The sequence below is a fragment of the Hyla sarda genome, chromosome 2 (assembly GCF_029499605.1).
Source record: "Hyla sarda isolate aHylSar1 chromosome 2, aHylSar1.hap1, whole genome shotgun sequence".
Taxonomy (NCBI): Eukaryota; Metazoa; Chordata; class Amphibia; order Anura; family Hylidae; genus Hyla; species Hyla sarda.
The window spans coordinates 335,164,668-335,192,475 of NC_079190.1; the positions used below are offsets into that span (position 1 = coordinate 335,164,668).

The window sequence follows — 27,808 nt, forward strand, 5'->3', positions numbered from 1 at the left end:
GCTCGTGATGTCAGCAGAGAGCACTGTGTTTCGAAAAGAAAATCATTTACTCTGTAGTATTCAGCTGCTAATAGGTACTGGAAGGATTAAGATTTTTTAATAGAAGTAATTTACAAATCTGTTTAACTTTCTGGCACCAGTTGATTTAAAAAAAAAAAAATTAAATAAAAAAGTTTTCCAGAAGAGTACCTCTTTAACCCCTTCTTCCTTCACATGCCATCTGTAATAGTGTACTGCATGTTCAGTCCAGTGCACTTTCACCAAGGATAAGTAGCGTAGCCTGTCCAGCCAGGGTTTACTTCTGGATTGCTTACTTTTGATAGAAGTGCTTGGGAATTGCACAAAGTGTTCTCCCCACATACCCCTTCCTATTAATTTTAAAGGGGTGTCCCATAAGGGATATGGATGCCACAAATCCTTGTGACAAACAAAGTGAACACAATAGTGTTGTGAGATACTGTATATCCTGGCCATGTGAGTGGAATTATCTCTGATTTCCTCATAGCCAGAAAAGTAGACTTTATCTTTTCCATAGGGCACAGTAATGACTTAAGTGGTTGGTAAAGGATCATGTCTCTCTTCCTCCACAGGAAATTACAGTTGTGTATTTATAGCTCTGTCATTCCCAGAGGAGGCGGCACCTGTTTAGGCCGAATTTACATGCTGATGTCCATAATAACATGACCATCCCAGTCACCAGATACTGTAGTTTTACACTATGACAGGCAGGTATAAGGAATGGCACTGGAGGACTGCTGTCAAGCTGTCTGTCACCCTTGTTATTGTCTACTCTGGCAATACAGCCAAAATAATAATACCGGAAAGTCTGTCAGCAGCGGATACATTGCCCAATGACCAAAGCTCTTTTATGGTTGTTATGCAGCACCAGCCTGATACATAGGACTCAGGTATATATAAAAGTCAGCATTGCATGTGAACTCAGGGAAGTATGAGTAGAAGGAGGAATGGTAGGACTCTCTTATTGCCATAATAATCACGTTTCTAAAAAGAAAGGCGTTCTTTAGCACTAAGCTGACCATTAATGCACATGAAAGTTTTCTGTGATGCTAGGAGAAAAAATGTCATTATTACTGGCTGTTTTCCTGTTTTTAAACCAAATACACATTGTATAATAGTTTCTTAATAATTTTATATCCTCAGGATAGGCCATCAATATCTGATTAGTGGGGTGCTGCCGATCAGCTGTTGGTGCCGGCCAAAGATATAAAACAATGGGCCTATGGCATGGCACTCATTGCCTTTATTGGACACTTTATGCCAACTCAGGCCACCTACCTTTCTATCTACTAGAATTCACAGAAACAGATAAATTATATTTTTTATGTACCAATCAGAATTGTGAATCACAGAAAACATTAAAACTTCACTTTTATTATATCACTATAAAATGTATAGACCATCAAAAAAACACATATAACAATTCTGGTGTTGTACCCAAATGTCGTACATCCAACCAGAGGAGACAAAAATTACACCTTGGTCATTCAGACCACTTTTGCTGCACCGCAACAATGATAAGTTGACCCTTTGCAGACTTACAGAAAAATGCACAGATCCCCCGACCCAGCAGCAGTATAGTGTTTCAATATATACAGGATATATACAGGATGTCCTACAATAAAGGATGGGTATAAGGGCAGGGTAGGTATGGGTAGGACCTGGGGGTAGCACGGGCTAGATATTAAGTGATATATAAGTTAGGGCATCCTCCCAGTCCACCGAGTTAGATAGGGCGCCCCAGTGAGACAGAGAGCCACCTTCCTACTTGTCTCTAAAACAGGGTCGCTCTAGGGTATACTAGGGTAGGTTCCGGAGCGGGCCGCCCTTATCAGGGCGTTCACTCCGCCTAGGTTTAGGCCTAGAGTAGGGTGACCATCTAGGGTTAGGAGAGCCACAGGGGCACTTAATATCTAGCCTGTGCTACCCCCAGGTCCTACCCATACCTACCCCGCCCTTATACCCATCCTTTATTGTAGGACATCCTGTATATATCCTGTATATATTGAAACACTATACTGCTGCTGGGTCGGGGGATCTGTGCATTTTTCTGTAAGTCTGCAAAGGGTCAACTTATCATAGTTGTGGCTCTCCTACCCCTAGATGGTCACCCTACTCTAGGCCTAAACCTAGGCGGAGTGAACGCCCTGATAAGGGCGGCCCCACTCCGGAACCTACCCTAGTATACCTAGTATAACGGATGAAGAGCTAATTGTGAGGATCGGAGGACTGCATTCCCTAGATCCTCCAGCGGTCTGATAAATATCCCACTGCCCTATCTGTGTATACTTATATCTGTTAATGTGTTTCCTTTGTGACTCTGCATTTGGATACATGTGGTACTGACCAGTGGGCCACATAGAGTCACATGTATGGTATATATCCTGAGCTGTGAGTCATCTTAGTTGCCCATGGCAACCAATTGTGAATCTTTATTTATTGGTTTATATTGAGTAGCGAGCTTTGGAATAACATTGCCTTTGACATTTCTCTGAATGCACCAGGTCATATAAGTGTGGTTGTGATTCTTGGACGGGTTGTCTATAGCAGCCAGGAATTCTGCTCTATCCGAATGTGCTTGTACCTTGTTAAGACTTAACTACTTAAACCTGGGACACCATGATAGATATATATACCGATATATGGCTCAGTTTGCAGGGATCTGCGATATATATCCTGCTATAGTCACCGACCAATATTATATTTTATTAGGTCACAATTAGCTCTTCATCCGTTATCTGTATATAGTATGCACCTATTACTTAATATAACATCTCAGTGGGATACATACACTATTTTATCCTCTACATTATCTGACTTTATATATATATATATATATATATATATATGTTAGGGCATCCTCCCAGTCCACCGAGTTAGATAGGGCGCCCCAGTGAGACAGAGAGCCACCTTCCTACTTGTCTCTAAAACAGGGTCGCTCTAGGGTATACTAGGGTAGGTTCCGGAGCGGGGCCGCCCTTATCAGGGCGTTCACTCCGCCTAGGTTTAGGCCTAGAGTAGGGTGACCATCTAGGGTTAGGATAGCCACAGGGGCACTTAATATCTAGCCCGTGCTAACCCCAGGTCCTACCCATACCTACCCCGCCCTTATACCCATCCTTTATTCTAGGACATCCTGTATATATCCTGTATATATTGAAACACTATACTGCTGCTGGGTCGGGGGATATGTGCATTTTTCTGTAAGTCTGCAAAGGGTCAACTTATCATAGTTGCGGTGCAGCAAAAGTGGTCTGAATGACAAAGGTGTAATTTTTGTCTCCTCTGGTTGGATGTACGACATTTGGGTACAACACCAGAATTGTTATATGTGTTTTTTTGATGGTCTATACATTTTATGGTGATATAATAAAAGTGAAGTTTTAATGTTTTCTGTGCTTCACTTTCTATCTGCTACCATCTATCTTAGTAATATCTCCTCTTACCTATCTCTCCTCCTTACCCCCCCCCCCTGTATTATTAGGTGTGGTTGGTTAATTGTTGTTTTCTAGATTATTATTATTTCTACTGCATACATGAACATTGTTGAATCACTTACGCTCCTTAGTTTAATGTGTTATGCTGCTTATAATATAGAATGATCGTTTATGTCCCTCTTTGTAACTAAAAAAAAAAAAAAAAAAGAAATTGCTGATCAATCCCTTCTGTTTTTTGATTGAAGATAACTTTATTAGCAATCAGAGGTCATTACACATATGTATGAGGCTAGGAAGCGACACAAACAATAAATAAATACATTAATCATACATAGCATGACATTACAACATACAGAAAAGGGTCTCTACAATATACATCATACCACACGCTACACTAACATTTCCACACACTTTATGAAACAAAGTCAAACATTACAGACTGTAATAGGGCATGAGGGTTGAGGTAGTGAGGGGAGATCACAGGCCTGGAGTTTTATTTTGAGACAAAATACACAAGGGAAAGGGAGAATGAAACAGTCAATCCTCTTCTTCCTCGATGTCCGGCCTGTCACTGATAGAATAGTTTCTGAGCAGGTTGCGGACCAGCCTGCAGCAGCCTAGACGGACATCATCTCCCGAGTTTATAATAAGGCGTTTCCTAGCAAAAGGCTCCAGACCTCCTGGAGAGCCCCAATTGTCCTATCTCCAGGAAATGAGCAATGCGGTAGGCTACTTCTGGGAACAGAGTCTCTGAGTTCATATTCCAGGGCATTATTGGTAGAATTGTGCTGGATGTATAAATGTAACTGAGCTTATTACGTGGAAATAAACATACCCCAGGATAGGTTAGTGCTTACAGGAGTGGTTACAGCAGAGCAATGTACCTGATTCATACAAGATGCCCCCTGGCTTTGATATGCTAATGCTCTGCCCAGTAATGCTTATGTGGCTGGGAGTTGTAGCTGAGGGACAGATACATGACGGGAAACCCTTCCTGTCAAAACACATCACCTTTTATATGTTGTGAAATCTATAGATTTCTATGACTGAATAGTGCTGATGTAATTCAAGTGCATGGGAACTAGCGAAAGGATTATGGCATACATCATGACCTATTTACACATAACCCAGTAAATGGAGTTTTCCGGTGACTTTATACACTGTCATGGTTTTAAAGCCATTGGTGAGGATCTCATGGACTTCCCTATCGGGCCGATTCTCAGAGCCAACAGAGAGGACACTGACATCTATTGTAAATGTCCCTATGGGTAACGTGTACAGATCAGGGTGCAAATGTCTTTATTTTGACACAATTGTGATCGTATATGTGTAGTGTAAATGGGCTTTCAAGTTTTGGCATCAAGCAACTAAGCTAGGGACTGGCAGGTAGTGTGTCAGACAAATATAATATCGTATTTGTCTAATAGCTGAATGTACCGCTCCTATAGTGTTTTCTGCAAATCTACCCCTTTTTTGTTGTCATTTCTTTGATAAAAATGTATAGTAATGCCCTGTTGGAGCTCTAAAGAATGAAATCTTCACAAGAACATCATTCTAATTGATGAACCTGCATTTACAGTCCTATTGTATTATTTTAGGTTATAAGTCTATTTAGTTTATTAATCCTTTATTGCATCCGTAAAGGGAATATCAGCAGTAGATCTTCAGTGTAACGCTATGTTGTTGTAGCATTTTGGTGGCTAGCTGTGACAGCAGTTGTGACATTTGTGCTAATTAATTAAGAGTTGGGAAATAGAGGTGTGTATGTGATTTCACTATATACTAAGTAAGTCGTGTTAACAAAGCCCAGCCACTCCCTTCCTGCCTGTTTATTAATGCATTATATTAAATGCAAAGAGGACAATGAGGGAAGACACTGATCGTCTGGATAAAGGAACTTTGCTTGTTTGTCAGCTGATCCTAGCCAGTGATCAGTTACCAACATTCATAGAAAATGTCATTTTCCCTGTCATTGGCCAATGTGAAGGGCTCATAAAGGTTGTTGGTTTTTTTTGTAATTAAAGAAAAAAAAAAAGTACAACTTGAAAGCAGTGTTAAAAAAGAGAAAAAAAAACCTTTACTCACACCTAAATTTGCTGCTACTTCATTGTCTTCCACTAAGCCTGATGTCATGTACATTGTTCAGGTGACGCTGCAGCCAGTCACAAGGCACCGTGGTCATGTGCCTTACATACAGAAAGAGATCACTGAGGCAAGTGACTGGCTGCGGCATCTCGTGTACAGAGTATGTGACGTCATTACAGCAGGCCCGGTAGGTATACATTGAAAAAGGAGCTGGCAGAAGTCTGTGTGTTAATATGTAAATGAGGCTTAAGTGCCCAGGGGGCATTCCCCACAGTAGGAGTCCAGGCTCAGCCAAGCCTATCTCGTCTTTTTTACCAGGTAGGGTAGGCATAACCCTGGGGTCTTGCTAAAGGGAACTCTGCTAGCAGGTCCACTTGAAGCACTGTCAAATCTTGGCATGAATAATGGATTTTATTTTCTTGGGTCTGTTTTTGCCCGTGCAATTTTATTTAATTTTTTCCCAAAAACCACTTTTTCAGATTGGTTACAGACATTCCCTAATATAGTCATGAGTCTACTTAACAGAACTGAAAACATCATAGATCCCCATAATGCTGTCAGTTCAGGTTTCTAGACCCACGTCAGCCCAGGACTAATATTCATCGAAAATTATCTAAATCCTGTTTAAGTCCCTGTAATGTCTTAATAAAGCAGTATAGAGTTATTCTGCGGAAATGAGTCGATCGCAATACATTTTATATTTTAGTGAAACTGTCCACAGTGCTCTCTGCTGACACCTCTGTCCGTGTCAGGAACTGAACACAGCAGGAGAAAATCCCCTTAGCAAACATATGCTGGTCTGGACAGTTCCTAAAATGATACAGAAATTTAGTTGCACTACTGTGGTAGATGTATACAATGACATTGGCTAATCCCTCAACACAGATGTTAAAATTGAGACATTAGGCAGTATATCCTTATATGAAGGACACACCAGAGCCCGTACACCAACGCAAAGGTTTCTCAAATGGCACGGGACCTAACACTAACCTACCTGTGCATGATAAGCAAAACCAGGGGCCAGTGCGCATTTACAGCAGCATTAGGCCGACTCACAGCCTGCTCCCAGTTCCCTCCAGTGTGACTGAGCACACATATAATGGGAGGAGGGAGGCAGACTACAAGCCCCACCCAAGCTGATATAGGTGCATGGCCTCACAGGTGCTACCTTAATGCTGCCTGGAAAATGTTCAAGGAGCATAACATATGGAGTTTACACACCTCCAAGTATTTAAACAACAACAAAGACGTGGTCTCAAATGGCTGGAGGTGCTCAACCCCAAATGCAGTTGTGCATATATACTGGGGGAGCAGATCCTGCCCTTGTAGTCCGTTGCTAGGGGCGATCCCCAGCATAAAAATGCATACAATGGAGGATGCCTGCAGCGGACTACAAGTGCCACAATAGAATCCTACACCAGATAAACGGTGTGGGTGTGTAACAATTAGAATAATACAGGAACAGTTCCTAAAATGGACAGAGGTGTCAGCAGAGAGCACTGTGGTCAGACAGAAAAGAAATCCAATAAGAAAATAATTTCCTCTGTAGTATACAGCAGCTGATAAGTACTGGAAGGATTAAGATTTTTTTTTTTTAATAGAAGTAATATGCAATTTTTTTTTACTTTTTGGCACCAGTTGATTTAAAAAAAAATTTTCCACCGGAGTACCCCTTTAATATGAAAAACAGACAAAGCTTGTTTAATAAAGCATAATTCCTATAATACAGCAAAGTACTAGCTAAAGTGAGCCATGCACATTGAATAGCTACTTACTAGCTCTCCTGTAAATGTACAGTCTTCTAATATTTGGGCTTGTGTGTTTTATGTCAAAAAGGAGACACTAGTGGCCACTGCCAAGCACCGTTGACAGCGTCTTATCTCCTGGAGTAACATTGAATTGGATGTTTTGAAATTCAGATGTCTCATTGTCTTCTGTTAGAGGAATTTCTGTATACTGCAGTAATAATAGTTTGAAGCATTCTAGATATTCTCAAGATCCCAATACCTCTCAGAACATGTAGTATCCAAGCCTCCTAACTATTTGATTATATTAGGTGTCCAACCTATATCGTCACACCAGCATTACATACCTAGTAAGTCTTTTGTTTTCTCTTTTTACAGTGTATACTCTGTGGAGTTTCCCAGATCTTCTTCCAGTTTTTACCACATGGCCACAGGTTCTTGAGAAAATGGCTGGTGGAGCAGGTAATGGATGTGGCTTTTCTTATGTCCCTCGACAATAACATAGCATAATATGCAGGATTAATGTAATTCGGAAAAGGGGACATTTCAGATTTTTATTTAGAATTAGAAATAGACAAGCCAATTTCTTAAAAAAACTACACCACACCTGTTTTCGGGTTGTGTGTGGTATTGCAGCTTAGTTCCATTGAATTGAAGGAACCAAGTTATAATACCACAAACAACCTGAGCACAGAGGTGACACTATTTTTAGAAGAAATTAGCTTTAAAAAGGCACAACTCTATGAAGCATGTGTATTATGAATGCAGGTTAGCAGTAATCTTGAGGTGTTGTATCATACTGGAGATGCAAGGGCAAGCCCTTGGTCTCTACCATAGCTTTATGCAGACAATAATAAATGGGAAAAGAGCCTCCACTTTTGCCTTTGGTCTGCTTATCATATGGGAGGTATGAATGCTCCACAGGAAATTTTTAGAATTCGCTGTTTATTAAAATCACACAAAAGCAACGCATCTCAGTGTATGGACTCATGCCTTACAGAAGACCACACTTATAGGGGTACCCCACCCCTAGACATCTTATCCCCTATCCAAAGGGAACCCCCCATGATCTCTCCTGCAGCACCCCCTGTCATCTGGTACACGGAGTGAGCTTTGCTCCTTGCCTGATGACTGGTTATGCAGGGGCCAGAGGATCCTGATGACACACCTCGCCCCTTCAATGCAAGTCTATGGGAGGGGGCGCGACGGTCACCGTGCCCCCTCCCATAGATTTGCATTAAGGGGGCGGGACTGTGACATCAAGAGGGGGCGGGACCGTGACATCACAACCCTCCGGCCCCTGCATCGCCAGTCATCTGGCACGGAGTTTGCTCTGTGCAACAGATGACACTGGGTGCGAGCAGGAGAGATCGCGGGGGTTAATTCTGAGAGTGTGTTTCCCGGCGAAAATTTCAGTCTGGGCAGGCTCTCTGCAGCAGACTATCACCAGCAGAATTTTTGCTGTGGAAAATCCACAGCAGGTTACATTGACTTCATTGGGGTCTGCTGCAGATTTTTCGCAGCGGAAATTACGCTGCCATAAATCTGCCGCTGAGAGCCCTCGATTAAATCCACATGTGTGACCGAACCCTTAGAATCTGTTAACATGGGTGATTTTGTACAGATTTTTAGCAGTGTATTTGCTGTAAAAAAAAATATAAAAAAAATTGTCAGGGTATTTTTCTACCATTGACATTGAAGAATCTGCGGCAAATCCACAAATCTGTCACTATTGCTGTTTTCTTTTGACCCATTGAAATCAATGCTAGCAAAACATCTTCATAAAATCCACCCATGTGATTTGAACGTGTCCTAAGGGTGAAAATTTAACATGTTTCCATGTACAAGCATTTCTGTAAATATACTATTCGAGTGGGACAGCAATGCAGTCCACACAGATTGCAACAGAAAAAATAAACTTGTTAATTATTATTATGGTGAGTCCAGAATTATCGTGGGAAGAAAAAAAACAGCAGTATGAACGGTGGAGCAAAATGGCCATGCTTGCTTGCACCCCTCTCTCTGTATAAGTCTGCGGGTGTGGGGGGAGCTCCACACAAGCACCCAGCGCATATGCCATAAATCCTTAGGTTGGGAAAAGTCATTAAAGCGGTTGTCCAGTGAAAATAGTTAATTTACTATTGTCCCCAGGCTGCCTACAAAATAATAAACACTTTTACTCGCCTTCCATCGGCCCCTCATAGCTACGGTATCGGGGTGCCCCATCTCTGGCCGGTCTCCACTGACAGTCTGCTTCAGAGGAGCCGGCCAGAACTGTGAACGTGAGGTTCCCGCCTCGGCCAATGATTGTTCTGCGGCACTGTTACTTCCCCTGGCTGTAGATGCTATACTATGCTCTGCAGATTGGGGGAAAGCTGTGTCACTGGCCTTGGAAGATGCGCCCCTATACGGAAGATAAAAGGGAGCAACAGAAGGTGAGTTTTATTTAGGAGTGTTTTAGTTTTGTAGGTAGCCTCAGGACAATAGTAAATGAATTGTTTCCACTGGGCAACCCCTTTAAAGGGAACCAAGCATCAGATTTTTCCATATATAATGTGTGGCACCATGTTAAACCCCACCTTCCCCGGGTGACCTTCCTGCCCAGTGAGATAGGGAGGACATAAAGTTTGTAAGCCTCCCCCGATGCCCCTGTAAGTAGTCCCCTGGACAGGGAGCTGTACTTACCCAGTCCCATCGCCTGCACTGTAATCATGCCCCCTCTGCGTAATTGACAGCTCGCTTTAAAGCTCTGGTCCCTTAGCAGATGGCGCAGAGCGATGGCATGGGCCAACAATGACGCGAAGTGGGTGTGATTACATCACAGCTTATGGGACTAGGTAACTATAGCTCCCCCCCCCCCCCCCCCCAGGGGACTACGTACGTGGGCAGTGGGAGCAACTTACAAACTTCATATACTTACCATCGCTGGGGGCAGGAAAGTTTTTACCACATAAAACGCATTGCCACACACTATACATGGTAAATATTCCCTTTTCTTTCTGCTCTTTCCTCCTGCACACCTTTTTAAAACTACATTTCCCAGCAGTACTTGCTGCCGAGACAATTAGAAAGGGGGTGTGGCTTGCTGGTATGAAATCGGGGCAGTTGTTAGACTGGCTTTTTCAGTATGAAATACTGAAAATTTTTCTAATGAAAGCAATTGCAAAACCTATTGGTTTTGCATGCTTTACAACATATCAAAAGTTTTTGTATCTGACAGTGCCCATTTAAATATTCAAAAGTGGGCTCGCCTCAAAGAGCAAGTCAGCGCTGGAAGGGGGACTTTTGGAGGATCGGGGCTCCGGACTGCAGGTAGGTATAACAGTCCGAGACCCTGCATAGGTCTCTTGTTCACTTATGTACAGTCCATTAAGGTCAATAGGTCTGCGGCAGGTATGCCATGCAAAAAAAAAATCCACATGTGACCCTCCATTGAAAACTAGAGTTACCTGGACTTGTTTTTCATTTAGATAGAAAACCTGCTGAAGAGATCACCATCACACGTGTTCAATGACTATGACACATTTAGTTTACTAGGCATGGCAAGTGAAAATCATCTTTAATGAAGTAACTAATGGTTCAATCTTTGACCCGCCCTACACTGCGATAGATGTTATTGTCAAGAGAAAGTTTCCTATTGGAATGATTCATATGCTGATATTAGTTTTTTCTTCCCCTCAGATCTGATGCTGCCTGGAGTTGTGGTGCCACCTACAGGCCTTGCAGAAGTACAGAAGGGTACACTTTGTGCAGTCATTTTAGTGGGAAGCAGGTATTGTATATTCTGTATACTACAGTTGGGAAATCGAGCATGTACTCTATGCTTTACTGATCAACCATTTTGCAGAACTAAAGTGTTTCTCTTTTATGAGCTCCAGCAGTACAGTCACCTCTTCTGCACCTTCCTGACCTGTGCTAGAAGGATGTCTCTGCTGCAGCACAGTGAGTCTTCCTGCTGGATGCGAAGCACAGAGCTCAGTTTGCTGCTGGAGCTTTACAGTCAGTTGCTGAAGTGTGCAGCAAGGGTGTCTGCGCTGCTTGAGCTCAGAAATAATGGCTTTACTAGTAAACCTTATTGCACTTTTAACACATATTCACATGATGTATTTTCAAAGCTGAATTCCGCTCTGGAGCTTCATTGACGAAAAAAAAGAAGAAAGTAACAGCTCTTGGAAAATGCGACACTCTATTTATTTATTTTTTAAACAAAAAAAATTTTTGTGCTGTAAAACCATTAAAAAATGTATAGGAATTAGGTATCGTCATAGTCATACCCAACCGCTGACTAAAAATAACAATGTCATTTGTACTGCATAGAGAATGAGGAAAAAAACTAAATAAAATACAATGGCAGAACTTGCTATTCCAAAAATGGAATAAAAAGTGATCAAGTGTCACCCCAAAATGGTCCCAATAAGAACATCAGTTTGTCTTGCAAAAGTATTTTGGGACTCCAAGGCCTCTGCGTCTTAGCATGAGTGTATCATGTAATGCTCTAATGCCACATATGGGATATTTCTAAATATGGGGAATAGGGGAATAAATAATGAGTTGCATTTGTCTGTCAGCACCCACAATGTTACAGAAAAAAATTGAGCAAAATTGCATATCTGCAAGAAAATCTGACATTTTTTAACTTAATTTAACAATGCTTTCATTTTGGTGATGCAACTAACGGGTTAATAAAATTCCTAAATGTCATTTTGATTTCTTTGAGGAGTGCAGTTTTTATAATGGGCTGGTTCTAACATTCAGGCCCCTCAAATCCACTTAAGAACGCAACTGATCTCAAACACTTTGAAAATGTTATTTTGAACATTTTGTATTATTCTTTTGCAGGGCTCCTGTAGCAATTGGTGTGGCCACTATGTCTACAAAGGAGATGTTGGCATCTGGAATGAAAGGCAAAGGTTTCAACATTTTGCACACGTACAAAGATCAGCTGTGGTAAGACTACAAATGTGCACAATGTTTAGTTTCGGATCTATTTTCTGTATATTTAATATATACTTGTGATACGTAGTCACAGCACTTTCAACAAAGCAGTAGTAAAAGAGAATATAAGAAATGCTATAATGTATCTTTTTAGAGAAAAATGCTTCTTTCTCCACTTCTTCTTGCCTCTGGTACTTGTGCTTTTTAACTTTCAGTTCACAGCAAAGTCCCTCCCCACCTCTGAAATATCATGTAGGAGATAAGTTAAATTCTGAATACCCCTTAGGCCCCTTTCGCACTACAGGTATCATCCTGTATTTTTTCCTGTCGTTATTTTACAATAACGGATGAAAAAAAACAGATGCAATAACTAGTAATAACGGATGATAACTGATGACCATCATCCGTTATTTTTAATGGGTTTTGTTCATCCGTTACCATCCGTTATTACCAGTTACATCCATTTATTTTATATTTTTAACAGGTTTTTTACCCTTTTTTTGTAAAGCTGTACTGAGCATGCTCAGTACAAAAAAAGGATGTTAAAAAAACCTGACACTAACTCATAACGGATGTTTTTTTTTTTTTGAACATCCCGTTCCCATAGACTTCAATGTTAAATTTTAATGTCCGGTTTTATCACCATTTTTTTTGCCGGACCAAAAATTAGTGCATGCACCGTCTTTTGTGCCGGCAAACATAACTGACATTAGTAAAAACGGACATGCCTGATGCAAAAGGATGTTCAAAAAATCCCATTGACATGAATTGCCATTTTCAGGACTTTTTGCTGGGAGTAATAACGGAGGTTTTTTAAAGGATGATACCTGTAGTGTGAAAGGGGCCTTTAATGGTCTATTCACACGTACAGTATTCTGCGCAGATTTGATGCAGACGGTCAGGATTTTCTGATGCAGATTTCAATGTAAACGGAATACAGCTTAAAATCCTGTGCATCAAATCTGTGCAGAATACTGTACGTGTGAATAGACCCTAAATGTACAGATCAAAGTAGCTTAAATATATAGTTGTCAGTCATTTGTGCTACACTCTAAAGGTATCTAGTTTCATATGTTCAAAAAGTGTTAAGATAAATGAAAATGGTGTGAATGAGGCTTGTGGTCCCCAAGTCCCCTCTTATATATAAATATATATATATATAGGCTTATTTTCAGCATTATCGTGTTATGGCAGGGCTTATGGTGACAAGTCAGCCCCTCCAGTCATTGGTCCTAAGGAGACGGAGGCCGCACCTGAAGGAGAGCAGGAGGAAAAGTTAGTCTCCCACGACACCCACATACCTGAAACACAAATGGAAACCTTGTGCCTGGCTGAAATAGCAGCGGATACACCTCAGGAGGGCGAAGACATTGCAGCAGAGGAAGAAAGCACAGAAACGCAGGACTCTGACATATCTCCACAAGGTAACCATTTCCCATCCTCCCTGGTTCATATATATCATATTTAAATTGTGACCATGGCTTTCCTACTCCTACTCACTCGGATGAGCTGAGGAAAAAGGAGCAAAAATAATTTTGCTTTGACTAAAACCTATAACAGGGAGCAGCTTTTTGGGGGGATTGTTGCCTGGTATTTTGGTGTGATCGAATACATTTTTATCTTCTATATAGACTTCTATTCACTTTATTAGAAATTATGTTTGGATTTCTTTAATATTTTGAACCCCTTCATGCCTGACTCTATGCTATTACCCCACCACGCCCCCTTCACAAATCTCTGAGAGAACCATTTGGCAATCTTTTACTCACTCATAGAATGTCCCAGTAGCTCTGTGAAATTAAGTAAAAACACCTAACCTTCCAAATTCAGGACCCGGGAAAGTGTCTACTTCCCTCCCTCACAAGCGTCTAGAAAAAGTGTATGGGGTAGAGCTCTTCCCACCACAGCAGAGCTGCGCAAAATTCATCATCCTGCTGCACCTCCTTGATAAATAAGATGCACGTTAGTCAAACCCACCACCCAAATAAAAGTGGGAGAATAGCTCTACCATAGACATTCTTTGATAAATCTGGGCCTATGAGTGGCAATATTATATCCAGGGTGCACAGGGAGGGGCAATATTGCTGTATATTTTCTTGTGTTGAAAGTGTGGTTTCCATTTGATTGAAATGTACTTATCCCCTAACCACAGGATAAGTGTCAGATTTCCTGGAAGGTAGCAAAGTACAGTGCTTGACTATCTCCAGGAGCTCCATAGAGAATTAATGAAGCAGAGGCACACATGAGCTAGTTTCTGTTCCATTAAAAACAAAGGATTCGGACCCCTGCGGACCCCCTGCTGTTACCCATACACATTAGAGAGCCAGCTGTTCTGTGCTAACCTTTTATATAAGTGTATGGAGACCTTTACATGTAGCCCCGCCTTTCTCTACACAGACATGGAAACAGGAAGTTACACCATTTATGTAGCGCTGCACGCCATACAGTCATCCTGGTATCATTTGAAAGTTATGAAATGGTTGAAACATAATAAACATATTTAAGCGTAACATATGAAAGATGAAGGCCTTAAATTAGTCTTCTCTTTTTGTCATGCTATAGAAGCCATGGACAACTTATTAAACCAGTGCTTCTTCCATGCGTTGCGGTTCAAGATTAAGAAGTCAGACCTTCCTCTGCTTTCAAGCACCTTCCTGCGGACTTATCTTTTCTCCTGTTGGTGAGTTTTGCTTTAACTTCAGTTGTGTCTTCGGTACATTCGTAACTTAAGTACCATTAAATGGGTTTTCCAGGAATTTTCATTAAAGGAGTACTATCGTGTAGACCAATGTATACCCTATCCAAAGGATAGAGGAGAAGTGTCTGATCGCAAGGGGAGCAACTGCTGGGACCCCCCACAATCTCCTATATGGCACCCTGGCTCTCCCCAGAAAGCGGTGGCCGACATGCTCCCTCCATGTATCTCTAAGGGAGAGGTGCATTTTCCTGCACTATAGTACTCCTTTAGCTCCCTATGTTTACATTTAATATAACCCCTACCAATCATATGTTTGCCAGAGCCACCAAGATACTGGAATCAGATAGTTCTGTACATGTGTGTAGTGGCCATTGGGTTACAGTGATGTAGCTCTGACAAACAGCTGATTAGCACCCCACCAATATGATATTACAGTAACCCCCCGACCTACGATGGCCCCGACATATGATAAAATCGACATATGATGGCCTCTCAGAGGCCATCGCATGTCGATGTCAGCATCGACATACGATGCTTTTATATGTCGGGGCCATCGCATTAACTGCTATCCGACAGCGCAAAATGCTTAAGCTGCTGTCGGATAGCAGTTTAAGCATCCCTGGCAGGTTCGCTCACCTATTCCCACTGCTCCGGGTCCACTTCGCGATCCTCCGGTGTCTTGCGCATCTTCTCCAGGGTCCGGGCCTTGCTTTCCGGCGTCGTTATATGTCGGCGCCGGCGCAGCAGCGTAATAACGTCACCAGAAAGCGAGGCCCGGACCCTGCAGAAGATGCGCAAGACACCGGAGGATCGCGAAGAAGATACCGGAGCAGCGGGACAGCATCGGGAGCCCCTGGGACAGCATCGGGAGCGGTGAGGACCTGGTCCGGAGCAACGGGGACAGGTGAGTACAGCTTCCTATACAGTGGTCCCTCAACATACGATGGTAATTCGTTCCAAACGACCCATCGTTTGTCGAATCCATCGTATGTTGAGGGATCCGTGCAATGTAAAGTATAGGAAGTTATACTCACCTGTCCCCGTCGCTCCGGACCAGGTCCTCACCGCTCCCAATGCTGTCCCAGGGGCTCCCGATGCTGTTCCGCTGCTCCGGTGTCTTCTTCGCGATCCTCCGGCTTCTTCCGCATCTTCTGCAGGGTCCGGGCCTCGCTTTCTGGTGACGTTATTACGCTTCTGCGCCGGCGCGGCGTGCGTAGTGACGTAATAACGACGCCGGAAATAAGGCCCGGACCCTGGTGAAGATGCAGAAGACACCGGAGGATCGCAAAGTGGACCCGGAGCAGCGGGAATAGGTAAGCGAACCTGCCAGGGATGCTTAAACTGCTATCCGACAACAGCTTAAGCATTTTGCGCTGTCGGATAGCAGTTAATGCGATGGCCCCGACATATAAAAGCATCGTATGTCGATGCTGACATCGACATGCGATGGCCTCTGAGAGGCCATCGTATGTCGATTTTATCATATGTCGGGGCCATCGTAGGTCGGGGGGTTACTGTACTTTACATTGCACGGATCCCTCAACATACGATGGATTCGACAAACGATGGGTCGTTTGGAACGAATTACCATCGTATGTTGAGGGACCACTGTAATGGCTTATTTACAGAGTAGTTCATCAATTAAAAAAAAAAAAGCTCTTTTAACAGAACAAGAGGAAGGTAGTACCATCTAAAAAGCTGCAGCGCAATCAGTGCAGTATTGGACATTGTGTCGTACTGCAGCTCAGTCCTATTCAGTTAACATGTTATGACGTGTGAGGAATTTTGATTGGTGGGAGTCCCTGTACTGAGATCCCCATCGATTGCTAAAAGAAATGGGCTTCAGTGTTCAGCTAAATTCGATTCCCATTCGTTTCTGATCTGCTCTGCTTGGAGTGCGGCTCAAGCAGTGTACACATTCACAGAAAGTCCATAAACTTTGCAAAAGCCTTGACGTCTCCTATATTAAAGTGGAGTTCCAGAGAAAAAAATTATTATTTATGTCTAAAACATCCAGCAACATTGTCGGTCCATAAACTGTGGAAAGGGAGTAGAGGAGCTACTCATTGCCAAATATTTCCAGAATGTTAAATTGTATGTTAAGGTTTCATATTAAACATATTTGTGAAATATTTGGCACGTGAGTAGCTCTAATCTTCATCTCCTTACAGTACATCAGGGGTGTGGGAATAAAAATAAAAAAAAACACTTGTCCAAGGGACTAATGCGGAACACAATCTACTTGTCCCTTAAGAAAATCCACTTGTCCTGGTAAAATAATTTCAACCAAAATAGTATGAAAATAAGGTCTTTATTAGTTTCTGCACTTTCATTTTTTCCTCCTCGGCCTATAATAGCCATAACACTTATTTTTCCATCTACAGACACATATGAGGCTTGTTTTTTGCAGGGAAGTATACTTTGTAATGACACCTTTCATTTTTCCATAACTTATGCTCTGAAACAAAAAAAATAATATTTGTGAGGTGAAATTGAAAAAAATGCATATTAATACATATTATTTTTTACTTTACGTTGGCCTGATTACACCAATACCAAATTTTAGTTTCCGTCACGTTTTAATAATTTTTTTTTTTACGTTAACGCCATTTACCGTATGGCATATAACATTTTATTTTTTAATAGTTCAGTGAATTATGCACGCGCCAATACCAAATATGTTTATTTTTATTATGTTTACATATTTTTATATGGAAAAGGGGGGTGATATGAACCTTTAGGGTACGTTCACACGGGCGGATTTATTTGTGGGTTTGCCGCTGCGTATTTGAAAGGGGGCAGGCTCTTCCGCAGCAGATTTTCTGAGGCGGAATTTACGCAGCGGAAAATCCGCCGCAAGCCCCATTGAAGTCAGAAGGGTCTGCGGCGGATTTTCCGCCACGGAAAATCTGCTGCGGACAGCAGAGAAGAGACGCCCCCTTTCAAATACGCAGCGGGAAACCTGCAAATAAATCCGCCCGTGTGAACGTACCTCTAATATGGAAGTGGTTAATGGGTGTTTTTAAACTTTTATTAAACTTTTTTTTTTTTTAATACACTTTTTTTAGGAGGAATCATTTTAGATTCCTCATACAGATAAATGCAGTTTTATTGAACTCTATTGATCTGTGTTCATTTGGTTGAGCCTGCTCAAGGCAGATCAAATGCAGATCTATGGGGGCAGCCACGGATTCAGAGGTAAGCCCTCCGGCTACCTCCACAGGGTATCGCCCCCCACGATCGCGCTGCGGGGGGTGGGGGTGGGATCTTTGGATGTCGGGGCGATCCACCCCACTAGACCAACAGGGATGGTTAAAAGATCCCTTTAGACACCACTGTCAACTTTCACAGTGATGATCTAAAGGGTTAATAACGGCCACGGCAATCGCCGCATGCCGGGCTATTTGCGGTGGCCCCCAGCTACTGAAATCAGCTGGGGGCTGTGGAGTATGGAGCGGGCTCGAGTCAGGAGCCCACTCTGTACACCCTGAGCGAAGGTGTGAGGTGCAGACTTGCGTCCCATGCAAGTCTGCATCCGCTCCTGCACCTCACACTGGCATTATAAAAAAAAAAAAAAAAAAAAGGGGGAAGTTGCTCCGGCCCTGCCAGCCCGATACAGGGCTAAATCTATGAAAGATTCCTGTATCCTATATACACAGGACAACAGCTTAGGCAAGACAGCTTCCCCCACAATCATGTAAAGAAAATGATATTTAAAAAAAATTGTTGTTCTAAAAATAAACTTTTGACAGGATATAGAGATGTGTCAGTTGTTTTAATTGGGGGTCTAGGTGCTAAGACCCCACTGATCATTAGAACATCTGGTGAAAAGAGCTTGGCCGAGTCCCTTCTCTTCTCGTCTATCTCATAGCTTCAGGAAACAGGTTCCTTAGAAAGACTATGGGGCCTGTCTCTGGTTGTTGAAAGACCCATGGGGTTAGAATTACTTAGCTAAGTGCTTCTCCCCACTTTGTTGATCGGTGGTGGTCTCAGCACCATGACCCATGTCTCCATGGCACCTCAAGTTTGTTTAAATGTGACACTTTAAGCTTTGATATTCATAATGTGCCCTCTAGTGGTTGCATGACAGTGTGAAATATTTTTATACAATAAAATGTCCACAAACTTTCTAATTGTGAACATATAACTAGTTTCTCAGTCGCTCTTCATTGGGGGACACCTATACTGATGGGTATATGCTCTTGCCACTAGGAGGCGCTGACACTAGGAAAAAAAGTTAGCTCCTCCTTGGAAGGATATACCCGCCCACTGGAAGTGAGGTAATCAGTTTTAGCTAGTGTCAGTAGGAGGCAAGACACAGGTCTGGGAGCTCCCCAGACCATATATTTTTTATTTTTTTATTTTTTTTCTAGTAAGGGATGTTTATTTAGTGTTTTATTTCATTTTTGTTTCCCTTTTTCAGATGGTGGTTCAGGAGCATGGCGCCTCCTTTTTCCCCATATGTGACAAATGGGCACAAACATAGAGTATGTACTGTAAATCCTTTCTCGCCAGCTCCTGGAGGTTGTACCCAGCGCCAGGTCCTGCACTTGCCCCTGCTCGACCCTCTATCTTAGCCTGTTATGATGCAGCGTGGCTATAAGCTGGTTGAAAACTTCAGGGTGAGTATAAGAAGATGGAGCCGTGGTTGAGTATGTACTACAACCCCCCCTTCCCCCTCTCCCTCCTTCTTGCTGATCCAGGGGTCCTCTCATGTGCCCAGCTCCTCAGCCGCCATTACACGTGGCTGTGCTGGACCGGGCCCCTCATGGCCTCTGGCACCATTCTGGTGGGGACAGCCCAGTGAATCTTCCCTCCCCCCTCTTCGGGCCACGCATTTCTAGCCCACATGTATTGCGGCCAGGCACAGTGCCCTGGCCACATTATCTTCACTACTGGTCCCGCACGGCTGCCCACTTACCACCTTGTGCGGCCAGACGCATTGTCCTGGCCACTGCGTTATTTCTTAGGCTGACCGGAGACCTACAGCTGCAGGCAGTGGGTCTCTGGTCCCACGCCGCTGTCCGCCTTCTTAGTGCGGGCGCATCAGCCCACTTATTCCTATCTCCTATAGACTGACCAGAGACTTACAGCTCCGGTCCCAGGCTCACTCCATCCTTGCGGCCAAGCACAGTGTCCTGGCTGCGTCCTTTATGGGCCGGCACACCAGCCTGCTTACTTCTCCCCATGCAGCCGCGAAGGAACCCGCCGCGTCTTTCAGCCAGTTCCCCAGCCCCCTTCCTGTAATGGCCGCAGACTGTGCGGCCGGTACCCTGTTCATGCGGCCGGGTGTTGCATCTTACCACAAGTCGTCCCCCCCGTGCTTCTCCTAGTCTGAGGCTGGCTCAGGGGGCTGTCTGTAAAAGTAAAAAAAAAAAAAATACATTTTCACCACTGGTCACTCAGACCATTTGGTATTTGGCGCCCTCTTGTGACCATCAATTGAATAGTGCCCTGGATTTCTCATTGCTTTTTGAGCTCCCCCTTGTGGCAACCAAGCTTGGCCTGTCACATCTGTTTTTACCAGTTTAATATCTGCAGGTTCCCTTTTCTAGCCACGAAATCGGGGGCTGCTTTATGCCTTCAGTGGCCTGCTTTAGACTATTTACGTTGTCAGTTGAGGTATGTCTCTGGCGTATCTATTTTCTGCAGGGTTCTCACTCTGTCAGGGAACATATGCGCACCAACGTGGCGTGTATATCTGTCGGGGATATATTCAGTGTCTACCACTGAGTGCCATGTCATGCCCGACGTGCTCACGGACGAATTCTAGTCCCTCCGAATTCTAGTTCCTCCCTACCGAGGCAAGACAATGGTCGGGTGCCCTTGCAAGAGTTTTTATTTTTACTTTTTTTTTGCATTCCTGGCGAATGCTAAGGACACTCTGTCAGGTCCTCCGGTCACCCATCATGGGGGGTGTTCTGGCACGTCGTACAATATGATTCCCTCCTCTACAGGCTGCCACATCCACGACTAGGGCTCTGGATCCTCCCGTCTAGTGCGAGGTCTCTGTGGAAGTGTCCCTGTGTTGGCATGGATTGGTCCTGTTGTCGATCTGCCGGACAGTAGTCTCGCCTGTCACTCATCTCTCAGCTGCTGCATCCGTGGCTTGGACTTCGGTATCCCACTGCTGATGCAAGGTGTCCAACGGAGTGACCCGTTGTCTACTATGGACCCATAACAGTAAGCCAGACAGTGATCTGCGTGGTTTACTCCACCGCCTGCCACTCGTCACACAGCTGATGTATCTGCAGCTGGAGTTCTGGTACCCCACTGCTGTGCAAAGGAGTGACCCGTTGGATACTATGGACCCATACCAGCTTGCCAGACAATGGTCTGCGTGGTCTCATCAGCCGCCTGTCACTCATCACTCAGCTGATGTATCTGAGGATGGAGTTCCAGTACCCCATTGCTGTGCGAGGATTACGAAGACATGTCCCAGCATGTCCTATGCACCCTAGACGGGGTGCAGGGTTGCATTCCGCGGCTCCTCAGCCTCCCCCGATCTCCCAAGGTGGCGGGGATACTATGTATGGCTCCTAGGCCTCCCCTCCCTCCCACATGCGGCAGTGGGGCACAGTGTTTGCCTATCTGGCTGTCCCCTTTTATCCAGCGACTGGAAGTGTACTTGTTCAGCCAGACTTGTCTGCACGGTCTGCATCGCTGTCGGTCTCCCATCTCTGGGCTGCCGCAGGCTTGGTAAGGTCTCCTGTACCTCTCTGCTGGTATAAGGACTCTGGATGAGGGTCACTGCAGGGACTCGGGACTGATTACAGTCAGCCAGACTTTCATCTGCTGGGTCTCTTACACCGCCAGGTCGCTCATTAGTTCGGTCGTACTCCAATACCCCACTTTCTGTAGGGGGGTTTGATGGAGTAGCCCTGAGAATTCACCAATCCTATACCAGTTAGCCCAACAGTTGTCTGCATGGTCTACTACTACTACGTCAAGTCCACTACCCTACACTTCCCACACCATGGACGGTAGTTCAGGTTATCCACTGGTTATCCAAGGTGTAATTACGAGTGAATCTCCCCATGGGCCCTATACAATACACCACATACTGGTTTGCGGGGTTCCCTCCTTTACCAGGTTCCTCCCTACTTGCCTGCCGCTCTCTAGGCTGAAGGCTGATAACCCATTTTCTGTCTACAGCACCCGGTGTGGCCATGGTCCCTATGCCAGATAGACAGACTATATCTGCATGGTTTTCTACTCTACCAGGTCACCTTCCCCATTCTTGCCGCTTCCGCGGTTACAGTGCGGTGACTCATTTTCCAGGTGAAGTGCCAAAGAGAGTCTCGGTGGTTTCATTGGATCTTTTATACTTGCCTTTTAGACTATCTGCATGTTTCCTGCCCCACATACCTCATTCATCCCTTGCGTCTGCGACAGCAGTCCTGGTGTGTGGCACCATGTGGAGCTGGGGTGTGGGCGTTTCCTGCAGGTTCCATGGACTTTCACAGAAAGAGCACTCTCTGCTCCCCTTTCTAAGGGTGCAACATTGGTCTGCTAGGGGCATGGTTGTGACACCATGCTGCTGGGCTTTTTAATGACTGCGGTTTCTTTCGCATCTGCAGTCTTCTATTATTGTGCGGTAACCACGTCTGTGTCCCTACGTATGCTAGGCCACTCTGCACAACTCCACCTTCCCTTTTTTTCCTGTGGGATGTGCCCCTGACCTTCCTGTGATCTTGTTTCCACAGGTTTAGGCAGTCGAACTCCTCTGCTCTGGCATGGGGCATGATGGAGTGACACAGTCGAGTCAGCCCCCCCCCCCCATGACTTTGGGTGTATGTGTGCTTCTTCCTTCCATTCGTAGTCAGGACTCAAATTAGCTCCTCCATTCCTTGATATGTTGTTGCAGGGTTCCTGGGGACTACGTCCACCCAGTCCTTTGCCCCCTTACCTTTGGGCAGCATTTCACTGCTCCTATAGTGCCTGGCACATTTTGATCATCCCCCTTCCACAGGGTGTACGGGGATCCGGAATCTTGGCAGGGTCTGTGCCTGGGTTTCATAACAGTCACCCCTTGTTTTCCCCTTGGTACCTTGCTGGGCCCTTGTTTTTGCAGAGAGCAATCAGCTGAGCTGTGCACTTTTGGAGCCTGGGTCTCTTCCTGTTTCTTGGTTATCTACTGCTGCTCATACAGAGTGGCACTCTCCTCTGTTGTAGGAGTTTATGCACTCATGTATGGCTCGGCAACAGCCGGTCTAGTAAAATCTGTTGTTAGGGTCTTGCCGTTGCTCTCCTCCTCCCTCGGTGCAGTCTCCCTGGAGGGGTTTGTTCCTCCTTCCTTGTTGGTGTCATTTGCACTACACTGACACTACAGTCTTCTGGAGTAACCTTTCCTTTTGTTTCCCCCTCCGTTCCTGTCCGAACGGGATGTTGCTGCGGTCCGCTCAGACCGCTGGGGTTCATGTTTGGTTGGTCTCTGTGTCTGGGAGACTATCCTAGTATGTTGTGGCGTGTCTTTTTCACTAAGGCCCTTCTTGTTCTTTGGGCCTTAGTGATGGTTGTGGTCTCGGGCAGGTTAGCTCTCTTGCACTGACTTCGTCCCGTTTGTGGGGCGGTCTTCCTGTACCACACTTCTGCTTGTCTAGATGTAGAAGTTTGTCACCTGGAGCGTTTCACGGACATTGGGTTTACATACTCTACAGGTGTACATCTTCCAGGTGACCCGTTACCTCCAGTTCCCATGTCAGACACTACGGTATTCCGGGATGCCCCTTTTCAGGGTATTTTGCTCCCCTTTTGGCCTTTTTCCTTCCATCTCCTCCTTCGTGGGTCAATGTACTCCCAGGGTGGTGGGTGTTCCGGTCATCCGGATTACTCTACTCAAGCTTATTTCGCCTCCCAGGTGTTCGCGGCGGGCCCATGGGATGGAGGTTTTTGATCTGCAGCTGTTCTGTTCATCGATTTTCTGTACCAGGCCTCTCCGCAGCCAGTCTCCATCCTTCTTTTTTTTTTTCCAGTGTTTTTCTGGTCTCAACCTTCCGTACTCGCCTTCTGCTCAGGTGTAAACTGCTCTCCCTGGAGTTTTTTCCTCCAGGGTTTCTCTTGTTTGAGCCAGGCTAGCCCTCTGTCTGATTCTGTGTTCCTTGGAGTTGTTTTCTACCTCCTCCCGAAATGGTTTCGGCCCATCTGGCTTCCTAGTCGACCTTTTCTGGTCTCTCTTTCTGGACCATAGCTTTGGAGTCTTTACATAGGACAGTCTCTTCCTTGGCATCTTAGTTCTTCTCCATGGACTCAGCTTGTGGGCCTCGGTTGTCTCTGCTCGGGATCTCGTCCACAGGCCTTACGGTTGAGTGGGTTTGGTCTCTGGACTGATTCCCCTTTTGCTGTTGGTTATTTCCCCCCCTAGGGGACTGCTTTGGTACTTCCCGTCAGTAAGGTGTATTCCAATGAAGAGCAACCGAGAAAAGGAGATTTTTTTTGTTGTACTCACCGTAAAATCTCTTTCTTGTAGCCTTCACTGGGGGACACCGCACCCACCAATTTCTTATTTTTTGTCCAGATAATCTTTTCCGGTTATTGGGTTTTTATCCGGGATTCTTTTCTAGGGTCCTTCGGACATATTTCTTTGTTGGCTTCTCCTACTGATTTGTGAAAAAACTGATTACCTCACTTCCAGTGGGTGGGTATATCCAACTTTTTCCTAGAGTCAGCGCCTCCTAGTGGCAAAAGCATATAACCATCAGTATAGGTGTCCCCCAATGAAGGCTACAAGTAAGAGATTTTACGGTGATTACAAAAAAAACCTTTTTTTTTCTGCAGAGAACATACAAATACATCTATATCATAGTCTTATACATTACCTTTATTAATTGGTTTACTTTGTAGCCCTGAAGGACAGCAAGTGGACATTAAGAAGTCCAGTTACAAAAAGGTATGATAACCACATACAGTGTTGCTTACCCTTTAATGCATTCTTTATTTAGTTCATCCAAGTCTCTTTTATATGAAAAAAATAAAAATTAATGTGTAGTCCTGCTGTAGTGGTGACTGTATTGGCAAGCACCCAACTTTCCTATTAGTAACTTTTAAGGGGACCTATGGCCTTTCCTTGCAAGTCTTTCAGTAAGTACAGGAATTCCCCATAGAATAAAAATTATTATGCCCTTTTGGGGGATGGCTCACTATAGAGTTCTAAGGAAAGATGCTCCAACAGTGATGGTTGTATTTATGGGAAATACCAGTAACTTCTAAAGCAAACTTGTCTCATCCTACTAAATAAAAAAAATAAAAAAATAAAAACTTCTGAATAAATAGTTTACAATTTGAAAGTAAAATAGAAACTGCTGACTTTACTGGTGGGTATCTAACTCTAGGACAGTGCTGTTTGAAGCAGGTTGTATATGTTCCTAGCATTACATGAAACATTCTGTCCCAGTTTAATGAAGACCAGCAGAATTTGTGATGCATATTTTGTCCCCAGTCTTGATAATATGTACACTGTTTCTTCCAGCTGTCCAAATTCTTACAGGTTATGCAACAGCGTAAGATCCTGCAGGTAAAGGAGCTCACTAAAGGAGTGGAGAGTATTGTGGAGGTAGACTGGAAGCATCCAGAGTAAGTATGAAGTAAGCACATATGTTAATGGTGTGGTACAGGCTCAGTTTAGGGGGGGGGGGGGGGGGGGGGATGGGGGTGATCCACTGCTGAGGTAGCCGAAGGGCTTACCTCACGTCCTGTGTCGGCTGCTGCTCTGACAATGATAAAGCCTGGCAGGACCAGGCTTTATCAATCGAGCGCAGAGCACACAGATCAATGTGGTTCTATGTCCCTAAGGGGACTAAAAGTGTAAAGAAAAAAAGTTTAAAAACATACACATCAACTCCTTCCTTATTAAAAGTTCAAATCTCCCCCTTTTCCCAAATTCCATATAAAAAATATATAAATATAATAAAAATAAACATGTGGTATCGCCGCGTGCGTAAATGTCCGAACTATAAAAATATAAGGTTAATTAATCCGCACGGTCAATGGCGTACACGGAAAAAAATTACAAAGTCCAAAATTGCATATTTTTGGTCCCTTACCATAAAAAAATTTGTAAAAAGTGATCAAAAAGTCAGATCAAAACAATCACGGTACAGCAAAAACTTCAGATTACGGCACAAAAAATGAGCCCTCATACCACCCTGTATACTGAAAAATTAAAAAGTTATAGAGGTCAGGAGAAGACAATTTTAAACTTACTAATTTTGGTGCATGTAGTTTTAATTTTTTTTAAGTAGTTAAAATAAAGAATACCTATATAAATCATTGTAACCATATGGACCTACAGAATAAATATATGGTGTCATTTTTACTGAAATGTGCGCTGCGTAGAATCAAAAGCCCCCAAAATTACAAAATGGCGTGTTTTTTTAAATTTTTATTTTGTCCCACAAATATTTTTTTTCTGAGTTTGTCGTCAATGTTGTGATGAAATGATCAATGTCATTACAAAGAACAATTGGTGGTGCAAAAAAAATAATCCCTCATATGAGTATGTAGGTGCAAAATTGAAAGCGTTATGATTTTTAGAAGGTGATGAGGAAAAAATGAAAGTGCAAAAACGGAAAAACCCGTGCTCCTTATCCTGTTGGGGACGGATGGCGCACAGGTACGCCCTCGCGTCCTGGTACTTTAGGACGCCCGTGGGAATTTTGGTCCCCGCCTCGCGCCGGACGGGGATGGGATCGGGATGACTGCTGATATCTATAAGCAGGCATCCCGTGGCAATTCCTAGGGGGGGTCCTGATTGCCGCAAATTGCCAGTCAATTCAGACCGGCAATTTGCGGCGTTTCCGGGCCAATCGGAGATAGCAGTGGCACCAATGGCAGTGAAGGACGGGGGGTGTTAAAGTTAATTTCCCCCGCTCTGCCCACCGATCGAAGGCCGGGCAGAGGGGGGGGAACACATGCGGCGAGGGGAGGGGGAGCATGACCCACTTATCGGACCGGCGGCGGCATGGAGCAGCAGCGTCATCGGAGTGGCGGCCGGAAAGTGCGGCTGTGGAGGAGGCTGCAGTGAAGATCGCCAGTAAGTGATCATCACTGTGGCCTTCTAAAAGTTGCAAAACTACAACTCCCAGCATGCCCAGACAGCCAAAGGATGTATGGGCATGCTGGGAGTTGTAGTTTTGCAACATCTGGAGGGCCACAGTTTGGAGACCACTATATAGTGGTCTTTAAACTGTGGTTCTCCAGATGTTGCAAAACTACAACTTTCAGCATGCACTGATGTGGCACAGTTTAGAGACCACTATTTGGTGGTCTTCAAACTGTAGCCCTCCAGATGTTGCAAAACTACAATTCCCAGCATGCCCAGACTGTCAGGGATAGTGTAGTGCGTGTAGTTCTGCAATATCTGGCCCTTCATATGTTGCAGAACTACAACTCCCAGCATGCCTGGACAGTCTGGGCATGCTTGGAGTTGTAGTTTTGCAACATCTGGAGGGCTACAGTTTGGAGACCACTACTTAGCGGTCTTCAAACTGTTCTTCTCCAGTTGTTGAATAACTACAACTAATAGCATGCCCAGACTGTCCAGGCATGCTGGGAGTTGTAGTTCTGCAACAACTCAAGGGCCAGATATTGCAGAACTACATGGTCCAGCATCCCTGACTTTCTGGGCATGCTGGGAATTGTAGTTTTGAAACAGCTGTAGGCACACTGGTTGGGCCAACTCAGTGGCTCCCCGCCAGTGTGCCTACAGCTGTTGCAAAGCTACAACTCCCAGCATGTACGATCTGTCAGTGCATTCTGGGAGTTGTAGTTTTGCAACAGCTGAAGGTTTGGGGTGCCCCCCCCCCCCCCCCGTGTGAATGTACAGGGCACATTCACATGGGTGGGTTTACAGTGGGTTTCCTTCTACAAGTTTGATCTGTGGCAAATTTTCC

The 27,808-nt window shown here is 44.3% G+C and overlaps 1 protein-coding gene across 2 annotated transcripts in view; it reads left to right on the forward strand.

Annotated features, from left to right (window-relative positions):
* EIF2D (eukaryotic translation initiation factor 2D) overlaps positions 1-27,808 on the forward strand; it is a 68,971-nt gene that overhangs the window by 10,694 nt on the left and 30,469 nt on the right. Inside the window, exons 3-9 of one of the 2 annotated variants that reach the window (XM_056558007.1) lie at positions 7,664-7,747; positions 10,967-11,057; positions 12,125-12,232; positions 13,415-13,644; positions 14,783-14,900; positions 24,762-24,807; positions 25,387-25,490. In XM_056558007.1, coding sequence (XP_056413982.1) covers positions 7,664-7,747; positions 10,967-11,057; positions 12,125-12,232; positions 13,415-13,644; positions 14,783-14,900; positions 24,762-24,807; positions 25,387-25,490 — 781 coding nt within the window. The remainder of the gene's footprint in view (positions 1-7,663; positions 7,748-10,966; positions 11,058-12,124; positions 12,233-13,414; positions 13,645-14,782; positions 14,901-24,761; positions 24,808-25,386; positions 25,491-27,808) is intronic. The other variant, XM_056558008.1, reaches the window with a different exon arrangement.